General features: G+C 37.5%; 1 protein-coding gene across 1 annotated transcript; it reads left to right on the top strand.

Annotated features, from left to right (window-relative positions):
* The first annotated feature begins 10,967 nt into the window (after positions 1-10,967).
* On the top strand, positions 10,968-13,843 carry LOC122277262 (probable WRKY transcription factor 31). Its single transcript, XM_043087201.1, has 6 exons — positions 10,968-11,438; positions 11,620-11,718; positions 11,841-12,005; positions 12,168-12,536; positions 12,651-12,764; positions 12,887-13,843. Exons 1-6 carry the CDS (start codon positions 11,121-11,123, stop codon positions 13,592-13,594), a joined length of 1,773 nt encoding a protein of 590 aa, XP_042943135.1. The 5' UTR covers positions 10,968-11,120; the 3' UTR covers positions 13,595-13,843.
* The last annotated feature ends 237 nt before the right edge of the window (positions 13,844-14,080 follow it).

Here is a 14,080-nt window from a genome sequence, read left to right as displayed (position 1 = left end):
TGTAAGTCAAGGGGGGCTTTTAGAACTACAAAAACAAGGGCTGCTGAGTGATCCAAACCTAGGAAACTTGCCTTTCTGTGAAGATTGTATCTATGGAAAGGCAAAGAGGGTTAGTTTTAAGTCAGCAACCCACAACACTAAGCAAACCCTAGATTATGTTCATTCTGACCTATGGGGACCAGCAAGAGTAAATTCACATGGTGGGGGAAGTTATTTTCTCTCTCTAGTGGATGACTACTCTAGGAAGGTTTGGATTTACATCCTTAAAAACAAGAGTGACACCTTTGAAAAGTTCAAGGAGTGGAAGACCCTTGTGGAGAACCAAGTAGATAGAAAACTCAAGATCTTAAGAACTGACAATGGTCTTGAGTTTCTCTCAAATGAGTTTAACATGTACTGTCAAAAGGAAGGAATTCTTAGGCATAAGACAGCGAGGGAAACCCCACAACAGAATGGCTTAGCTGAAAGAATGAATAGAACCATATTGGAAAGGGTAAGGTGCATGTTGTCAAACTCAGGGCTGCCCAAAACATTTTGGGCAGAAGCTGCCACTACTGCTGTACATCTTATTAATAAGTGTCCTTCATCTGCCATAGGTTTTAAAACTCCTCATGAGTTATGGTTTGGAAAACCTCCAAAGTATGACTACCTAAGAGTTTTTGGGTGTGTTGCTTATGCACATTCAAAAACTGACAAGTTGGAACCTAGTGCATCTTTATAGGGTATCCTGAAGGTGTTAAGGGTTACAAGCTGTGAGTAGATGGACCAGGAAGATATAATAGCATAGTAAGCAGGGATGTGACCTTTAATAAGTCACAAATGGCTCGGGTACAGGGAGAAAGGGTAGACCAAGAAACTGTTAAGTCCCCAAGAGGATCTCAGATTGAGGTGGAGCAAGTAAAGGCCCAATCTGAACCTAAAATTGGGGAAAGTAATCACCCTGAGGAAGAAGACTCAGGGGACATGGTTCAAGGTGGAGCCAACTCCTACAATCTAGTAAGAGATAGGCAAAAGAGAGTTATTAAACCTCCTATAAGGTATGGACAAGCTGATTTAACTATGTATGCCTTAACAATAGCTGATGAAATAGTTAATCAGGAACCTAAAACTTATAAAGAGGCAATGGCTAGCAAGGATTCCCCCAAATGGATCCTTGCTATGCATGAGGAAATGGAATCTCTAAATAAAAATAAAACCTGGGTTTTAGTGCCTAAACCTAGAGGGGTTAAGCTGGTTGGATCCAAGTGGATCTATAAGAAAAAGGAAAGCATGCCAGGGGTAGAGGGGACCAGGTATAAGGCTAGATTAGTAGCCAAAGGGTTTACACAGAGGGAAGGAATTGATTTCAATGAAATCTTCTCACCTGTGGTTAAACACAGCTCCATTAGGCTACTGCTAGCTTATACAGCTTTTGAAAACTTGCATCTAGAACAGTTAGATGTTAAAACTGCTTTTCTGCATGGAGAACTTGAAAAAGAAATTTATATGCAGCCTCCTGAAGGCTTTACCAAAGAAATTAAAAATAATCAAGTGTGTCTTCTTAAAAAATCTTTGTATGGTCTCAAACAATCACTTAGACAGTGGTATAAGAGATTTGATACACACATGATTAATAATGATTTTAAAAGGAGCTGCTATGATAGTTGTGTCTATTACAAGGAACAAAAGAGAATATTTATTTATCTCCTTTTGTATGTTGATGACATGCTGGTAGCTTGTAAGGATATTGTTTTAATTGATCAAGTTAAAAGCATGCTAAAATCAGAATTTGAAATGAAGGAATTGGGTCCTGCTAAGAAAATTCTAGGAATGGAAATTGAAAGAGATAGGAATGCTGGTTTGCTTTACTTATCCCAGAAAAATTACATTTCTAAAATTCTCAACAGATTTGGTATGGAACATGTTAAGCATGTAGCTACACCCTTAGGACAACATTTCAAATTGTCAATAGATCAAGCCCCTAAAACAGACTCTGATATTAGTTTTATGCAACAAATCCCTTATGCTAGCATGGTGGGAAGCATAATGTATGCTATGGTTTGTTCTAGGCCTGATCTAACCTATGCAGTGAGTGTAGTTAGTAGATTTATGGGGAACCCAGGAAAATCCCACTGGCAGGCCATTAAATGGGTATTAAGATACCTGGCTGGTACTACTAACTGGGGTCTTACTTTTGGGAACAATGTGAAAGAAGGTTGTGAGTTGGCTAGGTTTGTAGACTCTGATTTTGCTGGGAGCATAGATACTAGGAAGTCTTTAACTGGATATGTATTTACTGCTTTTGGGGGGGCTATTAGCTGGAAATCACACTTACAATCTGTGGTGGCATTGTCCACCGCAGAAGCAGAATATATAGCATTGACAGAAGCTATTAAAGAGGCCATATGGTTAAAAGGGATTGCAAGTGAATTAAATATTTTTAGTGGTAACATCATAGTGCATTGTGATAATCAAAGCACACTTCACTTAGCTAAAAACCAAGTTTTTCATGAGAGGTCTAAACACATTGATATACGGCTTCACTTTGTAAGAGATGTTATAGAATCCAAAGTAGTAGGTGTGGAAAAGGTCTCAACTGAGGATAACCCCTCAGATATGATGACCAAGTCAGTCCCATGGTCAAAGTTCAGACACTGTCTGAACTTAGTAGGTATGGAATCAAGAGTCAGTCCTCATTAGGAGGACAATGCAGGAATGAGCCAATGATGAGGGTTACTTGTAAACATTAGGCAAATAAATGTTTTGCCAAGGTGGAGAATTGTAATATGTATGTCAAATCATTTTCATATCTGTTGGTTATTCATTTACTAATGGTTTGTTTTGTGTTTAAGTGCATGAAGGGCTCGTGGCTCGAACTGGCCCCGTGAAGCTTAAATCTGCCTTCAACAGGCACGTGAGGAGCTTGTGCCTTTAATCCGAGTATATGAGCTGAGCCATTGGATCCGATACACGTGTTACAATCCTGATGCACCATATATATATATATATATATATCTTGTTCTCTTGTAACCCTAAGGCAGAGTTCATTTGGTGTATCGGCTGAGATTAAGAGGCAGAGAGGGAAAGGGGGAAAATTCTAGGGTTTCTAGGGTTTGTGCTTGAGGGAAGAAATCGGTGTGATTTCTTTGTGAGATTTGAGTGTTTCCAGATGTATTTGAACTGAGGCTTCTCTATGATTGATTTGATTCATCAATAAAGAGCTCTGAGGCCATTCCTGCCGTGGATGTAGACCATTAGGGTCGAACCACGTATATCGATTTGTTCGTTCCTTGCTTTCTTACTTCTTTCTATTTTCTTGTTCTTATATGATTTCTGTAATATCCTGATATATCTGTTTTTGCTTATCTTGTTGATCCATGAGATATATCTAATCTGGAAGATGCTGTATCTGTATTGGTAGATGGATCTGTGTTGGTATAATGTGGTCTTGTGATCATAGCTGTTATATACATATGTTGTGTTTGATGTAATCTTGAGCATTCTGTTTTAAAGTCACAAGAGAAAGAAGTACGTGTCTTTTGTTTTTCTGTGAACAAGACTTTTATATATATAGATTATTAAACAGTGAATTTCCATATAAATCTTGGCATTTCTTTGTAACTATAAAACACAAGTTTTATAACAGATGTAATTAGCCAAACCTAAATTAAACATTCTCGAAGTATTAAACATATATTATATATATATATATTGGAGCACGACATATAAAATGTAAATACAGTACCGTTATGTACAAAAGGCCGTGTTCTTGTGATAATCAGCTTCCCGGTCAATAAAGTATACAGATAATATAGTTTCACATGATGATTATGTGCACTGTTTTGGTCTTTTTTAGACTAATCTCCTTGAAATTAGAATATTATTAATTAATCTTTTGGCAGTATGTACACATATATATACCCAATAATAGCTAAGTATCGAACAAATTAATTGAATTATTTTCTTCCATTTACATCACGTATGTAATTTATGACTCATTTTTCTTCTCTCCCCAACTTCCATCATGTGAAGCACGCCCTATTAATCTGTCCCAACAACTGGGGCGAAACCTCCAATGATCGGCTACTCAATGAGTCATGAGAGTAACAGGAGAACCAGCCTAACTATATTCAGGAGTATTACAGTACTAGCTTCTAGTATGAAAATTAAACATCATGAATACGTACAAAAGATCATAATATAAATTAACCTCCATTAATATAATAATATTGCACCATCAATATAGTCAAATATTATATATATTATATGGTCAAGAAAATCCATTTCTAATTATTATTATTATTATATATTGTCGCCTTCCATGAATTGGCAAATTGCACCAAGAAATTACTTCAATTTTCTTTTTGTGTGGACCCAAAAAAACAAAAAAAAAAAGTTTCCTATAAAATTTTGTACGTGAGAGCTAGCTAGCTAGCCTGAATTATTGATGCAATAATCTAATTATAATCTTATATATGCAAAACAAAAGGAATTAGCTCGGTCAATCCTTCATCGCTATAAGAAAAATAGATTTTTGTGATCAATTTATTGTAACCAAAAGACTATTTACAACTAATTTTAATTAAAAATAATCATTTCGCTAAAATTAATTGATCGCAAATAAATAATTTTTTTTATAGTGTCGATGGATTGCTAGGTTTTTGCCATATGATAACAATGTATAATAGGCTAGCTCGCTAGCTGCTTCAATATATATTTATCTCACACGGTTATAATGATCATCTTTTTAAAAAGGTCGACCCAATTAAGTCATTTTATGCTCTTAATTTAAATAATTAGTACATATTTGACGAATATATATTATATAGATGGCCAGGAAACGAACAAGCTAGCTCATGCGGTTAGGTAATTAAGTTGACAGATTAAAGGTTAGGATCTGATCGATCATCAGAGCATATACTATATCTATATATATGTATATATATTTAATAGCCTCGATTGGGACTGTACCATTGAATATGACTTGGTCTGAAAAGATATAAGCCATATGTATCTATATATATTTTATATATATTTAAAAAATGATGTAATTAATCACATTAATAAAATCCATAAAAAATACGCAAAATGACTTCAAATCAAATTTTTGTTATATTCATTCAATTCGTCAAACCAAGAAAAAGTCGTGGAATTTCAGACCAATTCCGTGGAATGGTGTGAAAGGTATCTGTGCAATTGGCCAGCTAAGTCTATTTTTCTGATCTTGGCGTTAAGGGGGGCGGGGGAACGTTTTCTCATTAAACTCCAACGTCGGTCATTGGCCTAATTGTCCCTGAAAGGTCTGGAGGCTGTTATTTAATTTTGACGGTCCAAAACAAGCCACATGAGTAGATGATACGCCTAATTTCAATGGTCCAAGTTTCAGCTTTTCGGCTAATTAGCCAAAGTATGTTGAAAATTGAATTTTTAAGTACACTTAAATTTAATTATGCATTAATAATAGCTGACTTATAATAGCCTAATTGTGTCAGATCCAAGATAATTAATTAAGCCTGTCCAAGCTAGCTACCTATATTAATTATTTATTTGGAAAGTTTCAACATGTTTCTTTTCGCTCGATCGGTCATGCACAAACCAAACGATTCAAACCTATATACATACCTCGTCTTCGCTGTAATTGAATTGGGTTTGATCAAGAGCTAATTCATAATATAATATACAAATACTAGATATTTATAAAATAAAAACAAAAAAAAAAACTTAATGTTTTTTATGAATAAGAGGAGTACTAAAGCCATAGTTTTAGCTTAAAAAAAAAATTAAAAAACTATATATGTAAAATATTAAATTATAGTCGTCAGCTTTGATTTGTCGGTCTGAAAGGGGTGTTGAAACTTCAGAGAAATGTGTTTGAACAGGTAGCGTAAATAAAGGAAAAGGAATTAATTTTATGTATAATCAGTCGTCGTTACAATCGAAAGTGGTTGAAAAGATAATCAAACTAAGATGACTTGTCCAAATAAAAGAATAAATCAAGGCTGTTACCCAAACATGAATGATGAATATTGCATGCATTAATAACTCTAGTGTGAAAAGCATCTCTAAATAAATTAATTATTTCTCGATGTACGCAAACGATCTCATTGCCGTTCACCGCATGCGCGCGTATATGCATGCATGGTTCTTGATGGGCCGATCGAGTTCCTATATATTTAATTTCTTTATAAATATTAACCCTAGCTGTCCAACCTAACCACCACACACCAAATTTCTACATGCTAAAGTAAGCCACGTGCATGGGTGGCCGTATACTACTGCTGAATGATATTATATATTGCTGATCTCAGTCAACTCGATATTGATCGATCGATCTGTCCTTTTCTTCAATGCCGATTTTGTTTTCGGTTTGGTTTGAAAACTACTCTAAGAAGTATATATTAATATTAATATACATAGCTATATATATAGGTTATTGACATTTTGAGTTGCTTTCGGATGCATGCTATACATGTATATCTAAATATATAAGCATGATTAAAATATGAAGTGAAATTAATGGGGGCTATATATATGTATATAATCGAGAGCTCTTATATCCCAATATATATGCACTGAATGATGATGCTCCCCCAGACCCCGGCCCCCAGGCCAGTAATTATACCCCACCAAAGAAAAATTAAGGAACATATGATAAAAATATTATATATATATATACATGCATGGATTCAAATATTTTCTTTGATCTACACTAGTAGTAGTACTATCTTTCAAGAATTTCCATGCGAATGAACGTGGTTTATATATATATATATATATATATATATATTTATATATGTGGTCCTTTAATTCTTTTGCAAAAATGAAAGAGTACTGCTTGTTCTCGCATATATACTAGCTAGCTAGTAGTCTTGCGGGCCGGCCACTATTATTTTCATTAGACTTTAATTTTCGTTTTTTAAAGAGATGCACGTTAGGTTAGTGTGTTAAATAAGATATTGAAAGCTATTATAATAGGAGAAAAAACAACGGGGGAGAAGAGATCAAGAAAAGATAGATTAATTAAATAATTTTAAAGCCGTGCATGGTTCAACGTTAATGGCGTCCGTCCACAGTACTGATTAAAAAGCCCTGAGGGTCAAATCTTTTTAATTAATGCAAGCGAGATTTCTAACCCAAATAGTGAGACTAGACGTTCTAGCAAGTCTTAATATAATGCATATATAAACTGTGGTGGCTGATAAATATGTACGCGGTAATTACGTACACGCGATCCCTTCTCAAACTAAATAAGGTGTGAGTTTGGAAGAATGATAGATTGGATTATAAGATCACTACATGCCTGAAGAAATTCATGGGCTTTTTACAAGAAGAAATTTGGCAACGATCATAATTTTATTGTAGATACCAAATAATAGCTTTTTGCAACAATCATCGAACGCAAACCTAGTGTTACGTATAACTGAGACAAATTGTTCAGGATGCATGGTCAGTACGTTCCCGGTTCGAAACGTCCCAAATTGAAGTTTCAAAAGATCTAAATCAGATTAGGAGCTTGATATATTTATTGGCCATGCGTTAACATGTCAAATTGAGAAATTAGTTCCCAAGCTATAGCTAAAATCAATATTTCCGACGTGAGTAGAAAGAAATTGATCATATAAAAGGGAGATCGATCCAGAAACATGCATATATGCAATGGACAATATATAAGAGGAAATATGATTTTTTGTTTTGGGGAATTGCATCCAATTTAGAACTAGATTCGTAATATGGAGAGGTCAGCTAACTTATGAGTTGGATAATTGATCTGGAACACAGATATAGCTAGGGTAGATCAACCGAGTTTGAGTACTGGGTCTGAATCTATGAGCACAAAACCGTATAACAAATAGGTTGGTTTGAAACAAATCGAACCTGGGAAGGATGGCTGTGGGTCAGGAAATCAGTAAGTCAATCCGGGTTGACACGAATGATTGTACCTGCATGCATGTTCCTTGAGGGTAATTATCATGATGATCTTGTAGTACTGCCAGCTTAGGGCCGGGTTAAATGTTTATATACCTAACTTGGTCGCTATGAGTATTAATTGATGATTTCTTTTTTCTTTCTAATGAGAGAGAGAGAGAGAGAGAGATAGAGAGAGAGAGAGAGAGAGAGAGAGAGAGAGAGAGAGAGAGAGAGAGAGAGAGAGAGAGAGAGAGAGAGAGAGAGAGAGAGAGAGAGAGAGAGAGAGAGAGAGAGTAGTTTGACTCTTCTGATGATTCAAGCATTTTTCATCAAGCACGTTGGGTAGGTGAATGTGTGGTCCGGGTGGAGTACTTTAATTTCTTCGAGCATGCATAATTTAGATGCCATTTCTTTGATTCAGACCCATCTACCATAAAGTGTTGGGGAGAAAATTGAATAGACCAAATTAAGGGTTAGCTAGCAGTTCGCTCGCTAGTTTTGACAATATTATAATATATCCAGACAGGAAATAAACTGGGGCACGTACGTACTAGAATAAACCACCCAAAAAAGGTCGCTAAATCTGAACCCATGGGCTATATATATATACACTGTATATTTTCACCATGTTCTAAACCTGCTGTTTGAAGCAAATGAACAAAACACAACTTTCCCATACCCTTTTGAATTAAGTGGACGATCTATCTATAATATATTTCTATCTCAATGACTAGTTGCATGCATGTTCTATACTTTTTCCTCTTACTTTGGGCGCCGTATGTTTGAACAAAAACCTTTGAAATCCTGTCCAAATTTTCCTAATAAGCCAATGCCATCTGTGCATGCATGGAGAAATTCTCCACTAGTTGATTGATAGATTCTGAGACGGCCACTAACATCGACGTACGTATGTATACATGAGTTGGCTGATGACTAGGATCGATAACTTATATATTAATCATGCATGGTGTTGAAAAGTAGTACTACTGTGCGCGTCGTCATGATGTCTTCCGAATAAATCTTTTATCAGTCGGTCAAGTTTTGGCCGACATTTTTGTATTTGCCAGACCAATTAATTGAAGATTTTCAAAGTCTGGATGTTGAAGTTTCTTTAGATCAGATTTATAATAAAAACATCGGTTGGTCAGTCAAGCTGGTAAAAGAAAGGAAGCTGGCCAGGGCAATTCGTTTTTTCTAAGATGGGATAGAATATATACTGCAAAACCCATTACTTTTTCGCTTTCGTCGTGAAATTTTCAAAAGTAACGTTAAGTAGGATTAAAGAAAGTAAAGTGAAAGTAGAACGTCACAACAAGTTGGAAACTTGCCCTGGTGCATTGCAACGGAGAAATTAAGGTTCGAAAACAATTAGGTTTATATAGACAATATATCTAACAGTAATATTATATTATATTACCAATTGGAACGTAATTGTCGTGCTATTATATATTTACACACACAGACAGACACAAATTGCATGCATGTTGATCATCAAGGTTTGAATCATCTGATGACTACGTACTGACTTTTCCCTTCAGGAATTAAGGAACTAAGGTGTCCAACCAGCTTATAAAATAAGGGTATTTCATGACAATTAGTTTAAATATGTAATTAATTAACCTGTATAGAAAATGCATTATTTGAGATTTGAAACCCATATTACTTTATATTAATATTTTTTTTCTCCTTTTATCTTGGGATCCCAATATAATTTTGATGCAAGATATGATTAATGAGAGAGCCTAAAAGTCAAATGCGTAACATTGTCCATGAATGAAATTTCAAAATGACAGAGTAATCTGTATGAGAAACTTGATTTTCCGATTATGACGTACATTACCCAAAATTAATATCTAATACGTACAGGCTGCGTTTAGCACTTATAAAACAGATATTTAAAGTAAGAGGACCACCTTCCTTCATTTTTTTTCTTGGATAATGATAGTGACTATTGGCGTAATCACGATCATGCCAACTCACGATCGAGCTTGTTGATTTCCAACGACATCCTTTATCTGGTTAATTGATTTTCAAAACTAAATTATATAAAGAGTCACGGGGTGAATTGCGCGCCTAAGCATGCATTTAGGAAATTGGTACTACTACTGTCAATTCTGCATGTATAGCACAATAAAAGCTAGCTTAGACTTTAATGGCCTCGTATGTTCTGTTCAGATTTACAAGCTGTTTGTTTATTAACATTACCCAATAATGTTAAACAAGTAACGCGCGTCTATCCTGAATGCAGGTGCCAGTTAAACCAGTCAGAACACAAGGGGGAAAGGATGGGGGTGGTGGCAAAAAAGTCAAGTCCAAGCTGCAAGGGTCCCACCGGTGTAAAGAGTCAAGAAGGGGGGTTTCCTCTGGGGCAGATCTGAAACGTGGTGTCTCATGTCATGCTACGTGGGGGCCGCCCAAAGACTGAGCCACCGCTCCAGCCGGTCCTCGGTTTCTCATACAGAGCGAGAGAAAGAGAGAGACGGGCCGTCAAATTCGTTGACTTGGCTGGCCTTTTCTTTCTTTTCCTCACGTGGAACGCGCCGCTTCATTCGGGGCGGTGGATTCATTTCATTTTTTTTGCTTTTGATTATATGAACTAGTCAAAACTCTTTCCCCACACGAAATGTACGCGAAACTACCCTCCCAGTCCCCACCTCCTCTTGGCTCCCCCATGCTTTCTTCCTATCTGGGTCGGGTTATCAACTGCCAATAGTTTTGCTCACCTGACCCGTATCCGGATCCCATCGAGTTTTCTTTACAAAATTAGAATAAAGAGTTTAATAATCTATGTGGGATATATGTTTGAAAGTCGACCGATTGAGAGTTTATTTTGACTTTATTCAGTGTAAAAAGTTCAAACTCGGGGCAAGTTTATCACAATAGGAAGAAACGGGGCAAGACCAATGAATTGAAATGCCCGAAAGTCGGGTGTCGGGAGGGGCCCCACTGCCATCTGGCAACCTGACGCACTGCCTGACGTATATTGTCAAGTTCCCATCAAATTGTGTCTCTCTCTCTCTCACAGACACACAGAAGAGCACAAAATCCAAACCCTTTTTATAGCCGAGCCCATTGCACCGGTAAAAGACTTCACAGACTTCACCCCGCATCCTCCCTCACCCAGCTTTTCTCATCTCTCTCTCTCTCTCTCTCTCTCTCTCTCTCTCTCTTTTAGAATCCCTCCTTCTGTCTCTCTCCCTCTCGCTCCCTGCGTCTGCAACTTTTCTGATTTTATGGACAAAGGATGGGGTCTCACCCTTGACTCCGACTCCCTCGGCAGCTTCCTCCTCAACAAGAACAACAAAAACAAGCTATCCCACGATAGGATGTTCCCCGGTATTCAGTTTCCGGTGCCTCTTGACCGTAGGGAGGAGCAGACAACTCCACCGCCGTCCGATGAGAACCGGTTTTTCGTCGACGAGGTTGACTTCTTTGCGGATAAGAGTAGGTCAGGTTTTCAGAAAGACGATGTTGATGATTCCAAAGCCATTGTCAAGAAGGAGAATTTTCATGGTGAAGCGGCTCCCAGGCGGCCTGATTTGGATGTCAACGTACGTGCTCCGATCGAATTCTGTTGATTTTCACTTTCTATACATATATATATATATATATATTTAAAAATCGTGTATTGTATATTCGATATATATATTCAACTCATGTTAGATATTTGCTAGTGATGTTAAATAGTGTTTGCTTTTCTTGTTTTGATTTTGCTTTTTTGGCTAAATATAGACTGGGTTGCACCTTCTGACCGCTAATACTGGAAGTGATCAATCAACGGTGGATGATGGGATTTCATCAGACACTGAAGACAAGAGAGCAAAGACTGAGGTAAGAGAATGTTCAATCTTAAGCAATAATTATACGGGATGATTAAGAAAAAACCCTTTTCTATGTCTTTTTAGTATGCTTTATGACTTTGGGATGATAAAGGATTTCGCATGTTGCTGCAGCTGGCACAGTTGCAAATAGAGCTCCAACGTATGAATTCGGAAAACCAAAGGCTGAGAGACATGCTTGGTCAAGTAAGCAACAATTACAGTACCCTACAGATGCATCTTGTGGCAATAATGCAACAGCAACAGAAGCATCAAGCCGATAGCAGACAAGGGCAGGAGGTAATTAATCAATAATTTTTAACTTTTTTTTTTTTTGAACAAATCAATAATTTTTAACTAATTGCCTGAATAGCTTTATTTAATTTTCTAACATTTATTATATTGTAAGATATTTTCAAATGACTCAGTTGATTTACTATATTGGTATTTGGTGATCATCAGGTTGTTGAAGGTAAATCTGAAGAGACAAAACAGGATGTTGGAGGTGTAGTTGTGCCTAGACAGTTTATGGATCTAGGCCCTGGAGCCATAGCTGAGATAACCGAGGTATCTCAGTCTTCATCGGAAGACCGAACCATTTCTGGATCGCCTAGGAACATTAACACCGGTAAGAGTGAGATTGTCTCATTTGATAAAGATCAGGATGGCAAAAAGGTTGGTAGGGAAGAGAGCCCGGAGTCCGATACACAAGGTTGGGTTCCAAATAAGGTTCCCAAATTGAATGCGTCCAAGGCAATTGACCACCAATCCACAGAAGCTACGATGAGGAAAGCCCGTGTCTCAGTTCGTGCACGATCAGAAGCTCCTATGGTACGTTAAAGTTATAAATCTTGTTTCAAATTAAGTTTGATCCAACGTCATTAAGGGTCTCCCTTTCTGTCATGAATATTAAGTCATTAACATATATGATTTGAACAAACACAGATCACGGATGGCTGCCAATGGCGAAAATACGGACAAAAGATGGCGAAAGGAAACCCATGTCCCCGGGCGTATTATCGCTGTACTATGGCGGTTGGCTGTCCTGTCCGCAAACAAGTACGTTTTATTCTTTTTTGTGGATTCAGTTCCCTTGCAGAACTTAATTAGCTATTTATTGACATGCTTTAATTGAAATTCCAGTTAAGACTAACGAATTCTACTGGGAATTAATTTTTCAGGTTCAACGCTGTGCTGAGGACCGAACGATTTTAATAACCACTTATGAAGGAAACCATAATCATCCGCTTCCACCAGCAGCAATGGCCATGGCATCAACCACAACGGCCGCTGCCACCATGTTGCTATCGGGATCCATGTCGAGCGCAGATGGGTTGATGAATCCAAATTTGTTGGCAAGAGCTATTCTCCCTTGCTCATCGAGCATGGCGACGATCTCAGCTTCAGCGCCATTTCCTACTGTGACGCTGGACCTTACGCACTCCCCCAACCCGTTGCAGTTTCAAAGATCCCCTTCCCAGTTTCCGGTTCATTTCCAAGGCCAACATCAGACCTTTGGGTCAGTGCCAACCCCACCACTGACTCAGGTTCTTGGTCAAGCACTCTACAACCAATCGAAATTCGCCGGCCTTCAGCTTTCCCAAGAAATGGGAGCTTCCCAATTATCCCACGCCCAAAACCAAGCAGCAGTACCCCAACTACCGACGTTGCACCAAACTCAACCGCCTTCTTTGGCTGACACGGTGAGTGCTGCCACCGCCGCTATCACCGCTGACCCAAACTTCACCGCAGCTCTTGCTGCGGCCATCTCATCTATCATAGGCGGAGCTCATCCGAACAATAACGCCGCCACCAACAACAATAGCAACAGTGCCAACATGACAACAAACACGAACAGCAACAAAATCAGCAGCTTTCGTGGGAATTAGAAGTTGTTGATCTGATAATTTTCTTCGTCCTTAATTGTTAATTATTTTCTCCTTGTCAAGTTTTTCTTCCTTTTTTTGGGCGGGATGAGAATGTGATTACATGTTCATATTTTTTTTTTTGTCCAAGTTGGGGGAGGGGTTAGAACACGAGTTCTCATTGTTTCTAGCAAATTGTTTCATTCTGAATAATTTTATTCAACTTTCTCGATCGTAAATATACGGAAGAAGAAAAAAAGTTTGTTCCTTAAATTATCACATTACATGGCTTTCTAGATGTATAATTACTTCTTATCTTTATTTAATTTCTTTCGTCCCAACCAATCCCAGAAACGATATCAATCTCATCGATGAAGAAAGAAAGAGGGAATAGTACCACGCTAGCTTCCGTGGTATATTCGTTAATTTTCTAGTCAAGAAATACGGCCATGACTGTTTGACACGTAAAAGATAATGTGCAATAAATTATAAATCGACCTGAAATCGTAG

Source organism: Carya illinoinensis, chromosome 9 (assembly GCF_018687715.1).
Source record: "Carya illinoinensis cultivar Pawnee chromosome 9, C.illinoinensisPawnee_v1, whole genome shotgun sequence".
NCBI lineage: Eukaryota > Viridiplantae > Streptophyta > Magnoliopsida > Fagales > Juglandaceae > Carya > Carya illinoinensis.
This window is presented reverse-complemented; position numbering and strand designations above follow the sequence as displayed.